Genomic DNA, 21485 nt, shown 5'->3' on the forward strand with positions numbered 1-21485 from the left:
AAATCATGCTCAGTACCTACCAATCTCAAAGATACCTGGGTATTACCCTTACTAAAAAAACCTAACTTAGACCCCAACACTCCCACCAATATTAGGCCAATCACAACCGTACCTTTTCTTCTCAAAATCCTTGAGAAAGCTGCCTAACTCCAGATTCAAGCTTATCTGGAGATCAACAACCTACTTGGCACTCGCCAATCAGACTTCAGGCCGAGATATGGGACTGAGGCGGCACTCATTTACCTGAAGAATCAACTAGACGACCGGAAAACAAAGGCGAAGCATTCATCCTTCTCCCGCTAGACCTATCCGCCGCGTTCGACCTTGTCGACCATAATGTCCTGTGAAATCACCCTAAAACAGCGGCCAATTTTTCTGGTCAAGAAATTGACAAATGTTGAAAACGTTTTCCTGGACTCTGAGATATTTCTTGAAAAGGTGAGGAAAGCAATTTGGAGTCTGAGCCTGGGGAAGTGCCCGGGTACAGATGGGCTTCCAATTGAACTCTACTCTGTAAAGCCGGAAAAAGCATTAACGATAGTGAGAGACATGTTCGCGAACAGTGAATCAAAAGGAATAATACCTCCGACTCGAAGACATGCGACGATCCCTCTTCTGCACAAATGGGGTCGACCTGAACTCGACCCAGGTAGCTATAGACCAATAAGCTTAATGAATTGCGATAGTAAAATATTGTCTTATGTCCTGGCCAACAGGCTGGAGAAAATACTCCCAAAGATAATTCATCTGAATCAGGCTGGTTTCATCAAAGGTAGAGTCTCTGCCTCGACCATGAGGAAATTGCTGCTGACCCTGGAGGAATTTCAGAAGCACAAATTGGACTCAGTAGCCTTGTCTCTTGATGCAGAAAAGGCATGTGATCATTTGAGATGGAGCTTCTTGTTGGACACTATGGTGAGAATGAATTTTGGCCTTGAATTTTTGAGTTGGGTCAAAGTGCTCTACAAAGATCCAACTGCTGAGATCAACACAAATGGAGTTATATCTGGAAGATTTGAATTGCAACGGGGGACAAGGCAGGGTTGCCCTTTGTCTCCTTTACTCTTTGTGATCTCGATAGAGCCTTTGGCAGAAGTTATAAGATTGAATGATAAGATTGTGGGAATCAAGTAAAATGGAAAATGCCAAAGGTTGTGGCTTTACACAGATATTTGCTGTTGGTAGTTCAGGAACTCACTTCTTCCATTTCAGAGTTGATGAACTTGATCGAAGAATTCAGTCTAGTATCAAATTATTAAATCAATTGGTCTAAATCAGAGGCTCTACTATGTTCACACTTGAGAAATAGCATGTTATTGAGGGACTTGGGTGTCAGATGGTGCCCGATAAAGATGAAATATCTAGGCCTATGGATTACTGTGAATTTGGGTGACATGATGAGCCTGAATCTGGATATAGCGATACAAAAGATGAATTTGGAAGTGGATCGTTGGGATCAGCTCAACCTGTCCATTGGTGGTAAAGTAAATGCTATAAAAATGATATTGGCTCCAAAATTAAACTAGTTTAAGTATGTTTCCCCTATATGTTAGGAAACACACATGGCAAAGGGTGGATAGTATCCTACAAACCTTTTTATGAAATAAAAAAACACCAAGATTAAAACTTTGGAAATTGCAATTACAATCGAACAGAGGTGGGTTGAATATTCCGAACTTCGAACAATATCATCAGACATATTCTTTACGATATGTCATGTCATTCATAAATGATGTGGATGATGATTGGGCCAAGGCGGAGGCAAGGGGTGCAGGGCCCTTGGATACTTGGGCACTTCTTTCCACCACCACAACTGAGCAAGGAGCCTATTCTGTCTTAATAAACTTCTAAGGACCACTTGGAGAACAAAAGAAATAGCAGCAAAATTAACTGCTGGTAAGACAGACGCTTCATCTATTTTGTATGAACTCGGATATCAAAGTAAACAATAAAATCTTATTCTGGCCTGCATGATTTTCTGCTGGTATCAATACAATTGAAGACCCCTTTGTAGAAGCGAGATGGAAGATGTTTCAAGAACTGAAACTTGATTTTAAGTTATCTGCCTGCACATATGGAGAGCACAGAAAATTGAAGAGAGCAGTGAACTTAACATCCTTAGTCTAATCGGAGATGAATGAAGGAGTAAGGTACTGTCAAGCCTTGTTCTAAACCAATTGTTTTAGACACCAGTCAGGATGAAGGAATGGAAATTAACAATATTGGACATCTTCTGGGGATGTGGTTACGTCTGTGAACCATCGAACACATGTTATGGGAGTGCTATAAGGTGAGACATTTCTGGAGTGAGATCGCCGCAACAATGAACAGAGTGGTCAAGGAACATCTAGACTATGATTTTGAGATTTAATCTTGGGGGGGAAACCACTGTACTGGAATCTTTGAATCACCATCAGACCACTTGGATTTTAAAAGGGGCCATGGTGGCGAAGAAGCTGATCCTACGCAACTAGAAGTCTGCTGGTTTTCTGACCATGAACAATTGGTTGGAGGAGATGCATCATACGTGCAATCTCGAGTTATTTATTCAATGCAAAAGAAGAGGCCTACATTTGATGAGATCTGGAACGCCTTCCTGAATGTGGACTTGACCTAATCTCGCATCCAGTCATGAAGGCCCATACAAAGATGACTAGACACTTATGTTAATTTTGTTATAGGACAGTAATGTTAATACACATGCAATTTGATTTTTAGTTTTAGGATAGAATGTACCGTGTAGAGGGATACTGGATTTCATTTGTTGGATTAAAGATGATCTCTTCTACTTATTGTGACCTTGGTTGTTGTTATTATGGGGGTGGTTTGGTTATTTATTTATTTTCTTCTTCTCTCCCCTCTATCCTCCTTGCGAAATAAGTGTATCGTTTTATAATTGTCAATGAAGGAGACTTTCTTCTTTCTTTTCTTTCATGCAAATTTGTTTTTTTGTATTTGATGGTTCGTATGGATCTGTATACAATGTTTTCTCTTTGAAAACTTCATGTATTCTTTTAAATGTTAATAAATTGGTTCCAAAGACATCTGTGCAACCTATAGTCAAGAATACACTTGCACACTGTAGTTTTATAAAAAATATAGCTATTTATTATAAACATTAAGGTAACTAAGGCATTTGTTAAGCATTACTCAGTTCAATAGTAGATTCTTAGATGATATACAGGTAAGTAGTCGGAGTACTTGTTTTGGTGATTGAGATCCAATTGTCATACTTTGGCGGTGGCAGTGCGATACTTGATGATCAATAAATGTCAGTTTCCACACTTGGTGTTTGCAAAACTCATTAGTTTTTATTTTTTGTACCGTGCTTTAGACAGTGATTGTCCTTCATGTGTCAAACATTTTAGTATGTCAAAGCTTCCATATTTTTAGAGGAAAGCAACATGCTTTCGGTTTTAATAGTGCTGACACGTGTTTCAACCTTAAGGTTTTTCTCAAGGCTGTTCAATGTTGTGATATATGTGACATTGTGCCAGGTGTGTGGTGATGGATACGATGTGGTGACATTGGTTTGATCAGGGTTTTTACATACAAACAGCGAGACCATGGCGTACATGGGTATATATAAATGTTTCTGATGTTTGTTAATCTGCTTAGAATCACATGCTGTGCATAGTCCGACATCCAGTGGTCACTGCAGAGTATTGCATTTTGTTTTTCGTAGTCGAAAAGGGGATGTCGACATAGGCGTGTCTGTAACACTATCCCTATAGTGACGTGCAGTGTACCCAAAATCCCTCACGCGTCGAGGTCCCTCAGATTGTTTTTTTCCACCCAAGAACTGGTCTCCTTAATGCGGAGCTCATTAGAGAGAAATTGCAAAACATTTCTCCAGCATGGGGTCTGGCATGGATTCACATGCTCATGAATATTCCGTCGTCAGGCCGGGAATCCTCGGTATAGAAAAAAATCACTATCACTTTTGTTTCTGATCTGTCTTTCTTAGTAGTAACCAATCACTGGTCTCTGGGTCATACTGCCCCCAGCCAATGACTGCCCTCTCCCTAAGCCCCGCCTCTGGCAGCCACCCTCAGATTTTTACCGCACGTTCAAGTGTTGGGAGTCCTCGTGCTGTAGCTCTCGAGCTTTTGCTGCGTTTTCGCGCTTTTTTTCAGGAAATGTTTCTCTTTTTTCAGTTAAATAGAGCCTCAAGCTCCACCGTTTCTACATCCGATCAGCGGGGATCCGTTTTGGAGTTTTCTACGCCCCTCAAGTGTGAAGATTTCGTCGAGTTACGCTTTTGGAGGATTCCAGAAGTTCCGAGGCCTACCCCGGACATGGCCCAGGAGAAAGGAAGCTCGACGCCCGGGAAGCTGTTCAGGACCTGCCCTGGATGCCAGCTTCAGAATGTCTTCAAGGAGGACGAGCATTCGTTATGCCTCTACTGTCTCCATGAGCACAAGACGCACACGGAGAAGGACTGCGCGTTTTGTGGGAACATGTCGGAGCGGACCATGAAGGATCGCCAACTCCGTCTCGCCAACTGGCTGGAAGGGAAGAGCCCGTCAGGCGAGAAGAAGAAAAAGAAGTCTGAGCGGTCTTCTAAGTCCTGTGAGGGCGCCGCGGCGACAGGGGCCCAACAAAAGGCTAAGCACCGCGAGTCCGCGGGCACCGGGAGCGCCGAACGGTCGGGCTCCTTGGCTGCCAGGCAGGGCGCATCCTCCCCGGCGCCATCAACCACGAGCCAACGCTCTGGCTCAGGTAAGAAGATATCCGAGAACCCGGCAAAGCTTCTGGAGAGGCCCCGGTTGATCTCGAAGATTCCGGCAGAGGGGGAGCGAGGCTCGAACCCTCCCCCCAAGGTGAAGGCCCCAGGCGTCCAGAAAGTGACGATGGCCTTAATTCACCCTGCTAAGACCTCGATTGAGGGTGTCGCCGCGGCTCTGGCTCAGCCTGTGGAGGCTACACCAGTGGAGGCGCCCTCAGGACCCAGAGTCTCCCTGCCACCGCGGAGGGAGTCGTCTTTCAGGCCCATTGAGAAGACCCCCACGAAGTCCTCGTTGGAAAAGGTGGGGGAGGGGCTGGTGGCCATCGTGGATATGGACACGACCTCTGAAGAAGAGCTCATCGAAGTCGTGGAAGAGGCCCAGCCCATCGGGAGGGATCCCAACGAGGGCGACGACGAGAGCGACAGGGTCGCCGACAAGGCTCCTCAAGAGCCCTGGTGCCCGTCGTTTCCGGCGCCGCAGGACACTTCGGTGGCCATTTTGTCGGCGATTCAGTCCTTATGTTCGGAGATAAGGACAAGGTTGCCCCTCCCCCCGACGGAGGTACCTGAGCCAGACCCGACGGGGGAACTGGAGCTAGGACCTTCGGAAAGTCCACTGCATAAGAGGAGGAGGACGCAACCTACGCCACCTCTCCCACCTCTGCGGCCTGCTCTGCCTTCCCCCCGGTCTACTACCCACGGGGATGATACCGACACGGCTATGACAGGTACAGATGATGACGAAGGCGACGACCGGACGTGTCCCCCGTCGGCCCGTGCTCGGGCGTCCCCGCCCGACGAGATTGGATCCTTTCATGCCATGATTTTCCAGGGCATCTGAGCTCTTCCAGCTCTGCCCAGAAGAGAAGGAGGAAGGGTTCCTTTACCAACGGCGCAAGGCTCAAATGAAGACGGTCCTCGCCGTACCACTTCTTGATGACATCTGGGATGAGGGGCTCCCCCTCCTCAAGAACCCTGCCACGGAACCGGCAAAGAGGGACCGGTACGAGAAGTACCGGGTCCCCGACGCTGCCCCCTTGTGCCTTTGGGCGCAACCTACCCCGGATTCGGTCGTCTCGGCGGCGGCAAAGAAGAAAGCTGGGGGGACATCGGCCTCCACATCAACTTCCCCGCCGGACGGCGAGGGCAGGAAGTTGGACACGATGGGACGGCGGATCATCTCATCCGCAGTGACGACTATCAAGGCGGCCAACGCCCTAGCTATCGTAGCCCGCTACGACAGGGAGTTGTGGTTCAAAATCGCCCCTCTGTTGGACTTCCTTCCGGATGCCAAAAGGGCTGAGGCCCTTGAAATCCTACGGGAGGGTGAGATTGCTTCAGACCACGCCATCACTGTGGCAACGGACATCGCCAACACCGGTTTCCGTCAGTTGGGCAACGGCGTTTGCTTGAGACGACGAGGATGGCTCAAGGCCACGGATTTCCGCCAGGACGTACAAACCAAGCTTTTGGACATGCCCTTCGACGGGAAAAACCTGTTTGGGCAGGCGGTTGAGGAGTCCCTTCAGGCCATCAAGACAGACACAGGGACTGCCCGGGCACTGGGAGTGCTAAAACGACGACGGCCATCCTTTCGGAGCTCCGGAGGCAGACAAGGTGCCTCCAAGGGATCCGGCAGTGGCTCCTCCACGTACCGCCAAGAGGCAAGATCTTCGTCCCAGGAGGCCTACAGGGGACGCAGCAAGTCAGGTGGTGCCGTCGTCGTCGACGGGGAGGTCAAGGAGGCAAGGCGGCCTCCAATCAAGATTGAACCGACTGTGGGGTCGGGCCCCCGCTGAAGCACCCCGGTGGGAGGCCGGCTGGCGAGCTTCGTCAGCATGTGGGAGTCCATCTCCACCGACTGTTGGGTGCTGGACGCCCTGGCCCAAGGGCACACCCTCGAGTTTCAGAAGAAGTGCCCTCGCGTTCCACCCGTGGCCAGGAAGGAAAATCACGTCCCTCAACTACTTTTGGAAGTAAGGGCGATGCTCAAGAAGGGTGCCATCAAGCTTGTCCCAAAGAGGCTTCGGGGCTCCGGAGTTTACTCAAGGTACTTCCTCATGAAAAAGAAGACAGGAGGATGGCTCCCCATCCTGGACCTACGACGACTGAACAAGTACATCAAGGCACAGAAGTTCCGTATGGTCACCCTCCAGCACGTGCTGGGGACAGCTGGAGGAGGGCGATTTCCTGTCGTCGTTGGACTTGGAGGATGCGTACTTCCACATCCCCATTCTAAAAAGACACAAAGTTCCTCAGGTTCGTGGTCCAAGGGCGGCATTACCAGTTCAAAGCCCTCCCGTTCGGATTGAAGTCGGCACCCAGGGTGTTCACCAAGTGCCTCGCACCGGTGGTGGCGCGGCTGCGCCTACAGGGGATCCACGTCTACTCCTACCTGGACGACTGGCTCATCCGGGCAAGGACAAGGGAGCTCGCCGTGGAGCACACTGCGAAGACCGTCCAGCTGCTCACGGACCTGGGATTCTCCATCAACTTTCCAAAATCCCACCTGGTTCCGTCGCAAGTCGCCCTGTTTCTGGGAGCCAAGCTCGACACAGTGGCGCGGCTGGCCTCGCCTTCGGAGGAAAGGACCAGGACCATTCTGGGCAAGGTGCAGCGTCTGCTGGCCACGGACATGGCCAGAGTAAGAGCTATCAAATCCCTCTTCGGGATGATATCCTCCTGCATTTATCTGGTGCGCCTTTGCAGGCTTCGGATGCGCCCCTTACAAGAGTTCCTCGACGCCGGCTGGGTCCAGTCGACTGGCAGCTTCGAGGGCAGGATCCCTCAACGAGACGTTCCGTCAGGCGATCCAGTGGTGGGATACCCGCTCCCATCTGTCAGCGGGCACAGACTTTCAGACCCCAGCTCACCAGGTAACGGTGACGACGTATGCCTCCATGGAAGGTTGGGGAGCGCACTCCGGAGATCTTCGCGCGAGAGGCCTTTGGCTCCCGGAGGAGAAGTCTCTCCACATCAACATCTTGGAGCTCCGCGCAGTGTTCTGGGCCATCAGGTCCTTCCTTCTGTCTCTCAAGGGCAAGGTGGTGAGGATCTTCACCGACAGCACCACCACAATGTTCTACATCCAGAAGCATGGCGGAACCAGGTCCCCTGCCCTATCCAAGGAAGCCCAGGATCTGTGGCATTGAGCCGTCGCCCAGGGGATGTTTCTGGTGCCTCTTCATCTGGCAGGAATAAAAAAACACCATCGCCGACTCATTCAGCAGGGAGCTGCGTTCGTGCCACGAGTGGGAACTACGCCAGGATCAAGTGGATCGACTCTTCCGATGATGGGGCGAACCCCAAATCGATCTCTGACGGCGACGAATTCCAAGTGCCGGAGGTTCTCCAGCAGGTTCCCCCAGCCGAGGAGCATGGGCGATGCTTTCTCGTTCCCCTGGCAGGGCCTATTTCTTTGTGTTCCCGCCGTTGCTGCTCCGGCTCATCAACCAGCTCAAGAGGTCCCGGTGCAGGATGATCCTCGTCGCACGGGCGTGGCCGAGACAGATCTGGTTCCCGGACCTTCTGGACTTGTCAACGTCCCCACCAGTCAAGCTGCCGACGGACGCAGACCTTCTCTCCAGAGACGGAGGCGCCATTCTTCCCCACAACCCGGAGTCGCTGAACTTGCAGGCCTGGCTCCTGCAGCACTAGAGTTTGGAGGGTACGACATCCCGGCCGACTGCAGAGAGGTTCTTGCAAAGACCAGGGCGTCCTCAACTCTCAAGTGCTACGGACATAAATGGAAGAGGTTCTCTGTCTGGTGCCGTGCACAGAAGATTAACCCTCTGCGGATTACGGCCCCTCAAGTACTGCCGTACCTACAGTCGCTGGCCAAAGCTGGACTGGCTCACACCTCCATCAAAATACATCTGGCTGCAATCTCCCGATATACTAGGACTACGGGACGGGCGTCCTTGTGGTCTCCTTGCCTGGTGAAAGAATTCATGAAGGGACTATTCCGATCATTCCCGCCGGTGAAGGCTCCTGCCCCGGCGTGGGAGCTTAATGTTTTGCTGACAGGCTCATTGGGGGCCCCATTCGAGCCTATGCATTCGGCGCCTTTGAAGTTCCTGTCATGGAAGACAGCTTTACTCGTGGCCATCACCTCCGCACGACGAGTGGGAGAGATCCAGGCCCTATCTTGCAAGCCTCCATACTTGACTTTTCATGACACGAGGGTGGAGCTGAGGACGCACCCCTCCTTTATGCCCAAGGTGCCGTCGGACTTCCACCTCAATGAGCCCTTGGTGTTGCCAGTTTTCTTCCTGTCGCCTTCGTCGCTGGCCGAGAGGACTTTGCACTCACTGGATGTAGCTAGAGCGCTGAAGTTCTACGTGGACCGCACAAAGAGTTTTGGGAAGACGTCACAGCTGTTTGTGAACTTTGGGACTGTGAATCAAGGGAAGGCTCTCTCGAAGACTTCCATTTCCAGATGGCTCTCCGGCTGCAACATACACTGTCACCGGTTGGCAAACCGACCGCTGCCTGGCTGTCCGAGAGCCCATTCGACCAGAGCGATCGCTGCTACCACGCCGTTCCTGTCTGGTGTGCCTCTGCTGGACATCTACAGGGCTGCGACGTGGAGGTAGACGCACACCTTCACAAGATTCTACTGCGTCGATCGGGACTCCAGGGAGGAGTCCAGGGTCGGCCAAGCAGTGCTGCGCAACCTGTTCGCCTAAGGTGAGCCTAGTGAGGAGGTAAGAGATGCTTAATGTTGAGTTGTTCTATTGCTTAATGTTGAGCCTGTTGCCACCTCCCGTGGTTGTGCATGTGTGTACTGCTATGTATTCTCTTATTCATGAGCATGTGAATCCATGCCAGACCCCATGCTGGAGAAGGAACAAGTTACTTATCTGTAACTGTTGTTCTCCAGCATGGGTCTGGCATGGATTCACATACGAACCCTCCCGCCTACTCCTCTGCGGCTCTTCACTTGGTCATACTGCCACTTTACGTGCTACCAAATCTGAGGATGGCTGCCAGAGGCGGGGCTTAGGTAGAGGGTAGTCATTGGCTGGGGGCAGTATGACCCAGAGACCAGTGATTGGTTACTACTAAGAAAGACAGATCAGAAACGAAACTAATACTGATTTATTTCTATACTGAGGATTCCCGGCCTGACGGGGAATATTCATGAGCATTTGAATCCATGCCAGACCCATGCTGGAGAACAGTTACAGGTAAGTAACTTGTTCCTTATTCGACCTTTGGTCGTTTTCCTTTAAATATTACGATAAACCGATCCCTCCTTCGGCGAAGCTGTTTCACCGCTGATTAAGAACTTCGACGGGGGTGATTTAGACGGAGGCGAACCTTTGGCGCTGCCGAACACGTGGCCTGGCCTCGCCAGCCTATACAGTAGGGAGAGTGGGGGTCATGGGACATTTGTTTCTTTCCAAGAATGCCTTTCTCTTTCACCCTCCTTTCCTTCGCGGTCGTTATCACTTTTAACTGTATCGTCAGCTATGGAGAGGACTCCTTTTAGATTTTGCCCACTCACGTGGAAGGATAAGCATAAGCGGTGTAACCGTTGCTTACTCCTCGACCACGACGAGGACAGCTGTGCGGCCTGAAAACTTTTTCGTCCAAAGACCTTAAAGGACCGCAGGGTCAACAGGTGGGCAGCCTACGCTATGTTTAGAGTTGATTCCTCACCTGCCGCCGCCGAGTGTGACAAGGGCAGTGATAACCTACCTCAGTATCGGAGGTTGTAGACCTCTCGGGGAGCTCTGTCCCCGGCCCCGACAAGTCCGGCTTACGCCCTACTTATAGGGATGAACACTCCGGCGACACTGACGCACACAAACAAACATAAGCACACAACCCACGGCACTTCGTCGAAGATGAAAGCCCTAGCGCCATTGGAGACGCCGGGCCCACTGGCGACCTCCGCCGACCGTAAAAGGTTGCAAGCCCTCACCGCAACCGCTTACGTGACCTGCGACTGGGCCACACTCAGATAAGGGCGCTACCACCAAAACAACTGACGACGCACATCATAAGAGAGCGCCCATCGGCGACAAGGCCTCGGCACCTCCTTACACGGTTCCATTTGAAACCCGACGGACAGTTTAGTCGTCGAGAGCTTAGCACGAATAGTCTCCACTGATGCTCAGAGACGGGTGGCGAAGGATTCGCCTAGCCCCGCTCACAAGTCCAGGGAGACGCCGAGACAATCGGAAGACAGACAGGACCCTCCTCCTACGTCGAAGGAGAGACCTAGCCCACGAGAAGGCTTCTCAGAGGGCGACGGGAGTTTATCCTCAACGCTGTATGAAAGAGCTAGACAGCTACAGGCGTAAGAGCTTCCCTTTACGCCTCCAGACCATTCTGGGTTACCCCAATGGACTTTAGAAAGATTCCAATCATGTATGGACAAGTTGGATATGTTCATGGCCACCCCTGCACATGTAACACCCAAAAGATCAAGAGAGGTACTTCTTGAAGACCCTAGGGCTAAATACCCTAGAATATTTAACCCACTTCAAGAGGGAGTTAATACGTATGACTTCACTGAAGAAGACTCTCACTTCCAAGAGGATGAGGAGTTCCTAAATGTTGAAGATCAATAAAACCTAGAAGAAGAAGGTTTTGTGGAAGACCCAGACTTTGGTGGTGGGGGTTTCGAAGAAGACCCAGATGGAGGTGGCTCACAGCCCTGGCAGTCCCCAGGAGCGTCGACAGAACCTGACATTCTAAACCTGTCCTCTCCTCAAACCACACCAGTCAGAAATCTGTCACCTATAGATGACCAGCCTACTTTCAATGTGCTACTACGGAAAGCAGCAGCACATTTTGAGATAGATATAGGGGAAATTACTCCTGAGATTGATTTTGTAGAAAAAAATCAAGCAGAAACAACCCACTAGCCAGGCCATTCCCCTTCTCGCCTCAGTCAAGATGACTTTTTCCATCGTTGTCTACACCTGCGTTGGTTAGAGTGGTCAACCCTAGAATTGAAAAACTGTTTAGTCCCTCACCCTCTGACCCATTATAGATTAAGGGTCATTCAATACCTGATTCATTGGTAGTAACCACAAGGAAAAGGGCAGGGGTTCCGCTATCTACCAGCGAAGCACCCCCAGACAAAGAAGGAAAGAACCTTTACGCCCTGGGAAATAGGATTACAGCCTCAGCAGCTTTTTCCACCAGAATTGCCAATAACAATACCTTACTGGCAAGCTATGCTGATGCCCAATGGGGAAAGTTACGCCAAGACCTCGAAGAAGTCCCTCAGCCTCTGCAAACCTGCTTGTTAGCCACTGTAACGGAAGGTACCCTGGTTAACCAGAGCATCATCAAAAACACACTAGATGCTGCAGAGACGGCGAGCCAGTCTTTAGTTCAAGGGATACTTCTCAAGCATCACGTCTGGCTCCGGAACCCAGAGACCAAGTCGTCACTCATCAATAAACCAATCGAGGATTCCAACCTGTTTGGTAAAGCGGTGGATGATGCGCTAGAGACTGCTTAGGATTTTGATACCCTTAAGGCTCTAGACCAGATCTCAAGGCCTCCAAATAAGCGAGGTTATGGCAACACACTTTTTTCGAGGCCAACGACAGCAGCAACAGCAACAACAACACTCCTCTGCAAGCAACGGGTCCTCTACTCAAGGAACCAGCGGCCAATACGCTCATAGAGGACAGCGTTGTGGTAAGGGAAGAGGTAGGGGCCCTACTCCAAGAGGCTCCCCGGCTACTAACACCAAATGTCCCGGAAGTTCGGGTCCCCTCCCATGCGTCGCCGGTCGGGGGCCAGTTAACATCTTTTCTACCAGCATGGGAGGGTATAACAACAGACCGATGGGTATTGTCAACTATAGCCCATGGGTACTGTATAGAATTCCGTCAGTCCCCTTCTTACAGACCCCCAAAGGGAAGACGCCTATCACCAGAGCACCTCAACATCCTTCTTCAAGAAATCCAGCTGCTACTAGAAAAAGGAGCAATAGAGGTTGTGCCTCTATCACAGGTAACGGAAGGTATTTATTCAATGTACTTCCTTGTACCCAAAAAGGACTTAACCATGTGCCCTGTACTAGATCTGCACCCAGAGAACACATTTGTCAAACCTCAAACATTTTGCATGGTGACCCTACAGGAGGTAATCCCCCTGCTTTCACAGGGAGATTACATGACAACACTGGACATGAAAGATGCATACTTTCATATTTTAATGTTGCCAGCGCACAGAAAATACCTCAGGTTCATGATAGAGGGAAAACACTACCAGTTCAAAGTGCTACCCTTCGGCATAGCGTCAGCGCCGAGATTCTTCACGAAAGTACTGGCATGCGCCCAATGCAAGAGTGGCTCAACAGCCAGTCGTGTCAGGCCAGCGGACAATGGGACGATCTAGTGGTGGTCTTGCAGGCCTTGGTTCTGTCGCTGCGGTGGCGGTCGAAGGAAAACCTCGTAATGGGGAAACCATTCGTCACCCCCGCAGTGGAAGCCATTCTAACCACAGACTCATCCCTCAGAGGATGGTAGGGGCTCACCTATCCCATCAGACTGCTCACAGAGTTTGGACTCAGAGTGTAGCGTCCAAACACATAAACTTGCTGGAACTTCGGGCAGTCTTCAAAGCACTGAAGGCTTTCCAGACACACCTAGAAGGGAATACAGTGCTGATCCTAACACAGCACCACGGCCATTTACTACCTGAACAAGCAAGGGGGCACTCCCTCTCCAGTACTGTCCAAGATGTCCCAGAACATCTGGAAGTGGGCCCTCAAAAACATGTTCCTGTTGTCACAACATGTACCAAGGGAACTCAATCTGCTAGCAGACGAACTCAGCAGAGACTTCCCCCTGCCCGCAGAGTACGAATGGCGATTACAAGAAGACATCGTCTTTGACGTTTTCACACAATGGGGCTTCCCAGAAAGAGATCTGTTCGCACCTCTGGAGAACACCCAATGCCAAGATTACGCCTCCAGGTACCCCCAGAACCGCTCCAAGGGGAACGGTCTTTGGATAACATGGTCAGGGAAATTTGTTTACGCTTTTCCCCTGACTCCCCTTCTCAACAAAATAGTGCACAAGATGCACCAGGAACCAGTTACCATGATACTAGTGGCCCCAATGTGGGCCCGACAACCCTGGTTCACTCACCTGATGGAGATGTCTCTGTCCCCACCGGTGAAACTACCTTGCCCGTACAACATACTGTCACAGGACAGGGGCAGAACGCTGCACCTATGCCCGCAGACCCTGAACTTAGCAGCCTGGCTCCTGAGGTCATAGAATTTGGCCACTTGCAACTCCCTCAGAGATGCATGGACATCCTTAGAGAAGCAAGGAAACCGAACACTCGTTACTGCTACTCCAGCAAGTGGAAATGGTTCGTCATCTGGTGTAGGGCTAGAAGCATCAACCCTGTTGACTGCTCTCCCACACAAATTGTTCTCTACCTAACTCACTTGTTAGACTCAGGTTTAGTCTTTAATTCTATTAAAGTTCACCTAGCGGCACTTTCCGCATACACTACGTCCCAGCATAAAGTGTCTCGGTGGAAGGTTCCAGTTATCAAAGCCTTCATGGAGGGAGTAAAAAGAATCCACCCACCTATTTCTAACCCAGCTCCCAGATGGGACCTAAATGTGGTACTAACTAGGCTTATGGGCTCACCCTTCGAACCCATGCACAAAGCAACTCTTAAGAACATCACTCTTAAAACTGCTTTCTTAATAGCGATCACCTTAATTAGGAGGGTAAGTGAACTACAAGCGCTCTCTATACCAGACCCCTTTGTAACAGTTCACAAAGATAAAGTAGTTCTACGCACATATCCTAGGTTTGCACCAAAATTAATTTCTAAATTCCATGTCAACCAGTCTATATAACTACCAACGTTCTTTCAAAACCCGTCAAGCTTGGGAGAAAAGAGCCTGCACACACTGGATGTACGCAGAGCGGTCATGTTTTATATGGAAAGAACTAGACCACTGGGAAAGACTAATCAGTTTTGTCTCGGTGGCAGCAGGAAGAGAAGGAGAAGCTGTTTCAAAAACCACTATTTCTAGATGGATTGTACAATGCATCACTCTCTGTTACACTCTTCCTAAGAGAGAACTACCCTTCAAGCCAAGAGCACATTCCACTCGAGGCATGGGGCTTCCATAGCCTTCATTGCAAATGTCCCTCTGAAGTCCATCTGCAAAGCAGCAACCTGGAGTTCTGTACACACCTTTACAAAACACTACTGTTTAGATGCCCATTCTAGGTCTGATTCCCAGGTGGGACAAGCAGTAGTAAGACATCTTTTCTCTACTGTTCCTTCTCACAACCCACCTCCAACTCCGGGTACTGCTCGCTAGTCTATGCACAGCATGCGATTCTAAGCAGATTCACAAGAATCAGAAGACAATGCATTACTTACCGTAATAGCATTTCTAATGATTGTATCTGCTTAGATTCACATGTGCCCACCCTTCCTCCCCGTTCGGATGGAAGGAACATAGACATCCTATTACTTCTCTCTCTTTTTCTGTACTCACTCATGTCTAGTAAGGCTCCCTCAGGGCAGAAAAAATACAAACAGAGGGACCTCGACGCGTGAGGGATTTTGGGTACACTGCACGTCACTACAAAAAACAAAATGCAATACTCTGCAGTGACCACTGGATGTCGGACTATGCACAGCATGTGAATCTAAGCAGATACAACCATCAGAAATGCTTTTACGCTAAGTAATGCATTGTCATATTAGGTCTGTGACAGGGGCCCGGTATGTGCAACATTCACATTACATTGGTTGATATTTGCAAAGTCATTTACACATTGATTATTGTGGGTTGGTAACCATATTGCCGTAGGTTAGCATTTGGATAGAATATTAGCATTTTTTAAATGGTCATATTGCCACAATGCCGATCATGCATGACATCATGTGTGCGTTTGCCATTTAACATAGTTTAACAATGAAAGTTTGAGCAAGGGCAAAGTGCCATGGCGATTGATGTGGGGAGAATATGGAGAAAAGACAATTGGAAATTGCTGTTAGCATATGTTCTGTTACTGTTATCAAGTGAATGACTACAATTCAAACACGTCATGCATGATCGGCATTGGGGCAATATGACTATTTCAAAAGAGGCACTAGTAAAACCAAAATCATGTTGCTTTCCTCTAAAAATATGGAAGCCTTGACATACTAAAATGTTTGACACATGAAGGACAATCACTGTCTAAAGCACGGTACAAAAAATAAAAACTAATGAGTTTTGCAAACACGAAGTGTGAAAATTGACATTTATTGATCATCAAGTATCACATTGCCAGCACCAAAGTATGACAATTGGATCTCAGTCACCAAAACAAGCATCCACAACAATTGGACAGCAGGGGCTATGTCCTTCTGAGATCCCTATGCAGGCGGCAGGCTACCAACGGAAGGTGCCCACATAAGCACTTTGAAGAAACAAAAAGCAATAGCTCAGCGATCCACAGTTCCCACAAGCTCCAACATGTCTTCGTCAAGTAGTCAGAGTAGCATACAAATTAGCAAATCAATTCAACATTTAAGGTAAGTACAGCAAGGATTTTGGTAAGGAACCTTTAGGCAGACTACACTTTAAAAATGGTACAGGGAGGTCTACTAGACCCCCTAGAATATTTTAGCCCAAATGAGAGATGGCCTAAAGCCTGGGAGAATACTATTGGTTTATCCACCCCAAGTGTCTCAGGAAGCTTAGGAGACGTCCGATTCAACACATCAAGCACCCAGGTAAGCACCTAGGAGCGGGACAGTCTGATGAGCAACAATGCCACCAGCGGGTTCCCAAGGTGAGGAGACGGCAGCTCCTGTTCGGATTCTTGGCTTGGAGATTGAAGAAAGAACTTTTAGCGGGAGCAGACGGTCAGCTCCTTTGGATGAGACGCCCAGCAGACGATCTTCACAATACTGGCTCGTTGGGACTCTACACAGGTTTGGTTCAGCTACGGTTGTCACACGGCAGACTTCTCTCTGTTTCTCTTTCATGGTTGAGAAGACTTCTAGGAGCGGGAAAGCGTCTCTTTAGGCCCAGAAGGATGCCCACAAAGTTCCACCTGGAACCACGCTTCAGAATTGATGTCTGACTGGTTCTCATGTTTTATCCTGGATCTGTGTTGCTTACCTGCTTAACTTGCTTTGTTATCTAATGAAGTGTCTGTGAACCTACAGGTCATTGTATATATTCTTATTACAAGGTGTTGTGTTCTAATACTACCTGCTAGTTTCACTTTGTGTGTTCAAAAGGCCTAAATAAATAACTGTATTTTTATAACAGGCTAAGCTGAATTATTGCGTGTTATTCATTATAAACTCTTTGAGGGCCTCCGACCCCACTCACACTCTCCTGAGACTAAGTCTTGAGTGCTCTCCATTTCTCCCTTGATTGGGTTTTGGTTAAACTCTCAAAGCTGCATGTCCACCATAACTAGGTGGCCTCCAAATCTGTCCTCCAGGTCGGATTATAGAAATCCATCTTCACAATTGTCACAGGGACCCCATGCACCTTTCGAATCTTTAGTGGTCTCCTAATTGGTGGAGGTCAGTCTTGCGTTGATCTTTGCAGGCACAGTCTGGGTGTGGGTGTGGAGTCTGGGTGACCATCTTTCAAGCTGAAAATAATTACCATTCAGCCAGGCTTTCTTTGTGAGTTCTGAGTCTTAGCTCATTTCGGCACATGGCCAAGTAAGGCTGCCCCATCCCGAGAAACACAGGAACGGCAGCAAGGCTAGTGGCCTGGTTACAGAACTTAGACACAAGGAAACCTTTTGGCCCTGTTAGTGGTGAAAAAGGCTAGCATTATAGTAAGATGGCTAAATGTAGTGCAGCCCACTAAAAGCAGAACGCTGCCACCAGCCTGGAACTACACTTGGGATGAACACTTACCCATGGACACTACGGGGCACTTATGGTGTACATTAACCGAGCTGCTACAAGAGTCTTGTCGTTGAGCAGAATGCTGGTGCCTGCGCTGCTAATCCGATGTCAATTACTTGTACAGGTGGGGTGGCACTGTAACCCTGCTGTGGGCTCTTCCCAAGTTAATGAATTAGGATCTTATGTATGCATTGTTGCAGAGAGATGGTCCTGCACCCTTTATTTATCAATTTTCCTGGTTCAATGACTGTGCTACAAAAAGTTATATTTTTAAATGTTTTCTTCACATTGTGTTTTTTTGTTTCAAATCAACAAAGAGTTCAGGACACTATCCCTCCAAATGAATCCTACATACACTTGGGGAGTACCCCTGCCATGGTCGCCTTAAGGGTTGCCCAAGGCAACAGTGAGGTTTTGCATTCATCCTTCATCCTTACAAAAAATGTCAAGACACGGAAGAGTCCTGCAGAGGTGTCTAGGGGCTCACCCAGGTTAGAGAAAGGGACTTTCTTACTAAAATTGCCTGTATTTTTACTGAAATACTGTTTGCTTGTTTTACAGGAACGCACCCAAGATGATTGAGACATCAGGAGTTCACTTTCAGGTAAATATTTTCCGGGTTTTACAATGTGTCTGGACGGGCATACGTTATTTGATTGTAGTGTACCCACTGGGCACTCGCTGCCTAAAATAAATCTGACAGGACTGATGGATAGTAAACACTTTGAACGCGGCATGTTCATACTACTCTTGAATGCTGGCACATATTTATAGAGGTTTTATAAGGTGCCAATCGTGTGCACAATACCTTTCTACTGTCTCCAAAGGGAAGGTGGAGGGGTGACTGATTATCACAGAGTTTGGAAAGGGATAAGGGCAATTGTAACAAAGCAGCAACAATACAACATGGACCGTGCAGATGATGGGAGCGAGGGAATCGTAGAACATGCATTCTGGCAATACAAGTGCATTATGATCCGGTCACAGATGCCATATTAACCGAGGCAAGAGTGTTCAGAACACCCTCTCCCTTAGAAGGCTGTAGAGGAAGGCTTTCAACTGATGGCCCCTGGAAGACCACTCCAGTGAGATCCCAAGGGAGTTGATCGACGTACCACCCAGTTTTGTGTGTTGATTTTTGTGGGCAACAGCTGTAGTCTCGCCCTCAAGACAATACAATCAAGCTGGAAGACCTATCCTGATACAGTAATTCATGCAAGGTAGACTACGAGCCGCTTACTATATGATAGCTTCCTTGTCTCGCAAAGCGGCAGCCTAGAACACGCTTACTTATGCCAAAAGGCAAACACGTCAGAGCCGAGGGTTGTGGAGGCGAAAGCTGCTACACATAGGGCGATGAAGCTGTCGAGGTAATAACATGTGCAATAAAACATAGGGCTCACCTCTCAATGGCAATAAGGAACTTGCTGAACATGGCAGTTTTCATTAACAGCAAAGTTATGGTGCAGCCAGAGTCAGTTTTATTAAAATCTCCAAACAGCAGGTTTTCCCGCACATGAGACCTTCACCCCAGTCTCCTCCTTTACCTCCTTGGTGGAGCAGAAATCACATTCAGGCGTGTCATAACATTGTACTTCACTTGTCTGGCAGTAAAACATGGTGGTGGTCTGGGCGCTCACTCGATGGTAGAAACATTTACAACCCATTAGACATGGCAGGCCTAGGATCAGAACCAAGATTATGAGCAGAATCCGACCGAAGGATGCACCCAGGGGGTCCCACGATCTCCAGGATGAATGTCCAACTTGCCTCCAGACTGGTGTGAAGGAGGCTGACAGTGCTACAGATGTGAGTGATGAGGTTGGTGATGTTGCTTGCATAACGGGGTGCGAAAGTGCAACATTCACTTTTCACAATTGCGCACACGCCCTCTTGTAGAGCTAGGAGGGTGTCCAGAGCCATACAGTTCTGTAGCACCATGGTGCAATAGATATCGGTTCTCGGGACAGTAAGGTGAGTGAGGATGTAGTGACGTTTGCAATATCCTCGATCAATCGGGACAATCTGGTCAGGCGGTCCTGGTTTATTTTTTTCACGGAGCTGGTATGAAGTAACCCAGCACAGCAACAAATCCCTCCCAGTTGGAGCTTCTTTTAGGATGAGACTGAGCTGGGAAGAAGCAGGTATGGCGCACGCCTGGCAGAACATATCCCATGTAACAACTGCCACCCCAGTAAATGGGCAGCCAGGGATAAGACTTGTCCCCATAGATAAAGTAGGTCCCTAGAATAAGTGGCTACCCAGATTGGGAGATTGAGAAATCAGGATTAAAAGCAAAGGTGGCATTATTAACGATCACACTAGTGTTGGTAAACGGGTAGTATTGGCACTTGCTGTTTCCCTTGAATAGCAGACCCCAGTAGACACATCGCACAAGGCCAGTAGCCTCAGCTGAGAGATGTCAGGCTTCTTGAGCCCCTTGGTTGGAGTAGGGAAATTCGGAGGACCAGTAGACCCTCATTGGGAGTGTACATCACTGCAGTGCCCATGGCCTAGGGACCGGGTAACCAGCATGAGGGTCTAGGCAGACATTGCTCCATTGGAAGGGAATGGGAGCTATGGGAAACTTGGAGGACAAGTCATGCGGTAGGTAGGCACTTACCCCAAATAGTGGTAATGTTACAGATGTAGGCATGCTGCCAGGTGAGGTGAGGTGCAGGTAAGTGTCATATCAGGTGTTTTGGAAAGCAGCAGTCAGTGTGAAGGTAGCAAACCAATAAACTAGTAGGAGCAATAACAACAGTAGTCCAATAACCCAACACGTGTGTGACTGGGGCTCAGGCCGTAGTGTTGAGATCCAGAGAGCCTGGCCAGTGACCCCACGCCTGTGGTCGGGGCTAATGAAATAAGTTTAGTTCACACAGCGTCTGCGACTCGCAGCATGGCCATTGTCTGGAGATCAGTCCAACGTTCTTGTGGGCAAAAAGTTCTAAAGTTCCCCACAGGATCTGGTGCTGAGCAAAAATTCAACAGTTCACAATTGATGGTAGTGGCAGTACTGCTTTTGCTTATAGTTCAAGCTAAAAATAACCACAGTACAAGAGCCACAGGCTTATGGTGGTCATCGGGACAGAGAGGATGACCAAAAGGTGATGGCAATAGGGACCTAAACCAGCAGGCACTGTCATACCAGTGGTAGCGGCTTGCAGCCTTTGCCAGTGGAACACCGCATTCAGTGGATTCATTGCTGCCAAGCTGATGGATCCTGAAATGAGTGGGCTGACCTGTTGCCACTGCATCCTGGGTCACTTACACTATGGAGGCTTCCCACGGGACCGCTGAGCATACCTTCCCGGGCCAGCTTGTCGAGATCCAGGGGGGTCTGACACTGGAGGTGGTGTGCCAGGCGCAGGATCTGAATCTGGCCCGTGCCCTCCGGTGCCTCGACCGCTTGATGAAGGAGCCTGGGCAGTAGTTGCCACAGGGAGCTCACCACCTGAAACAGGTGGCAGAGCCGCGGGTCTTGGTCCAGTACCTGCAAATGCCGGTGGACTGAGAGCAGCGGTCTCTGCCTCTGGCATGCCTTATGCAAGGCCTACAGTGCTGGAAGGGACTGGCACTGGCAGGCTCGAGGCGGGGCCACTGGTGAGGTGTCAGCGGTTTCTGTGGGGCTAGGGCCAGGCAATGGAAGATTGGGTGCGGTATCCTCTGTGGGTGTGTAGACCTTTCGGCAGTGGGCAGCATTGACCCGCACTGGTAGTCCAGCACACTTGCAGGCGGTGTTGGGAGTCAGCAGGAATTGGGGTCTGCCCCACCTGCTCTGGAGTACCAACTTCCACTCATTGGCCTTTACCAAAATCCAGTGCCCATGCTGTAGAGGATGGCAGGGTTCCGTTGCTGGTTCTGGCAGAGC

The 21485-nt window shown here is 49.3% G+C and overlaps 1 protein-coding gene across 4 annotated transcripts in view; it reads left to right on the top strand.

Moving 5' to 3' along the window:
- WASHC4 (WASH complex subunit 4) overlaps positions 1-21485 on the top strand; it is a 1230387-nt gene that overhangs the window by 180276 nt on the left and 1028626 nt on the right. For all 4 annotated transcript variants that reach the window (XM_069629940.1, XM_069629941.1, XM_069629942.1 and 1 more), the window contains one exon: positions 18173-18215. In XM_069629940.1, coding sequence (XP_069486041.1) covers positions 18173-18215 — 43 coding nt within the window. The remainder of the gene's footprint in view (positions 1-18172; positions 18216-21485) is intronic.

This window comes from Ambystoma mexicanum, chromosome 12 (assembly GCF_040938575.1).
Source record: "Ambystoma mexicanum isolate Mex_15411 chromosome 12, UKY_AmexF1_1, whole genome shotgun sequence".
Classification (NCBI taxonomy): Eukaryota; Metazoa; Chordata; class Amphibia; order Caudata; family Ambystomatidae; genus Ambystoma; species Ambystoma mexicanum.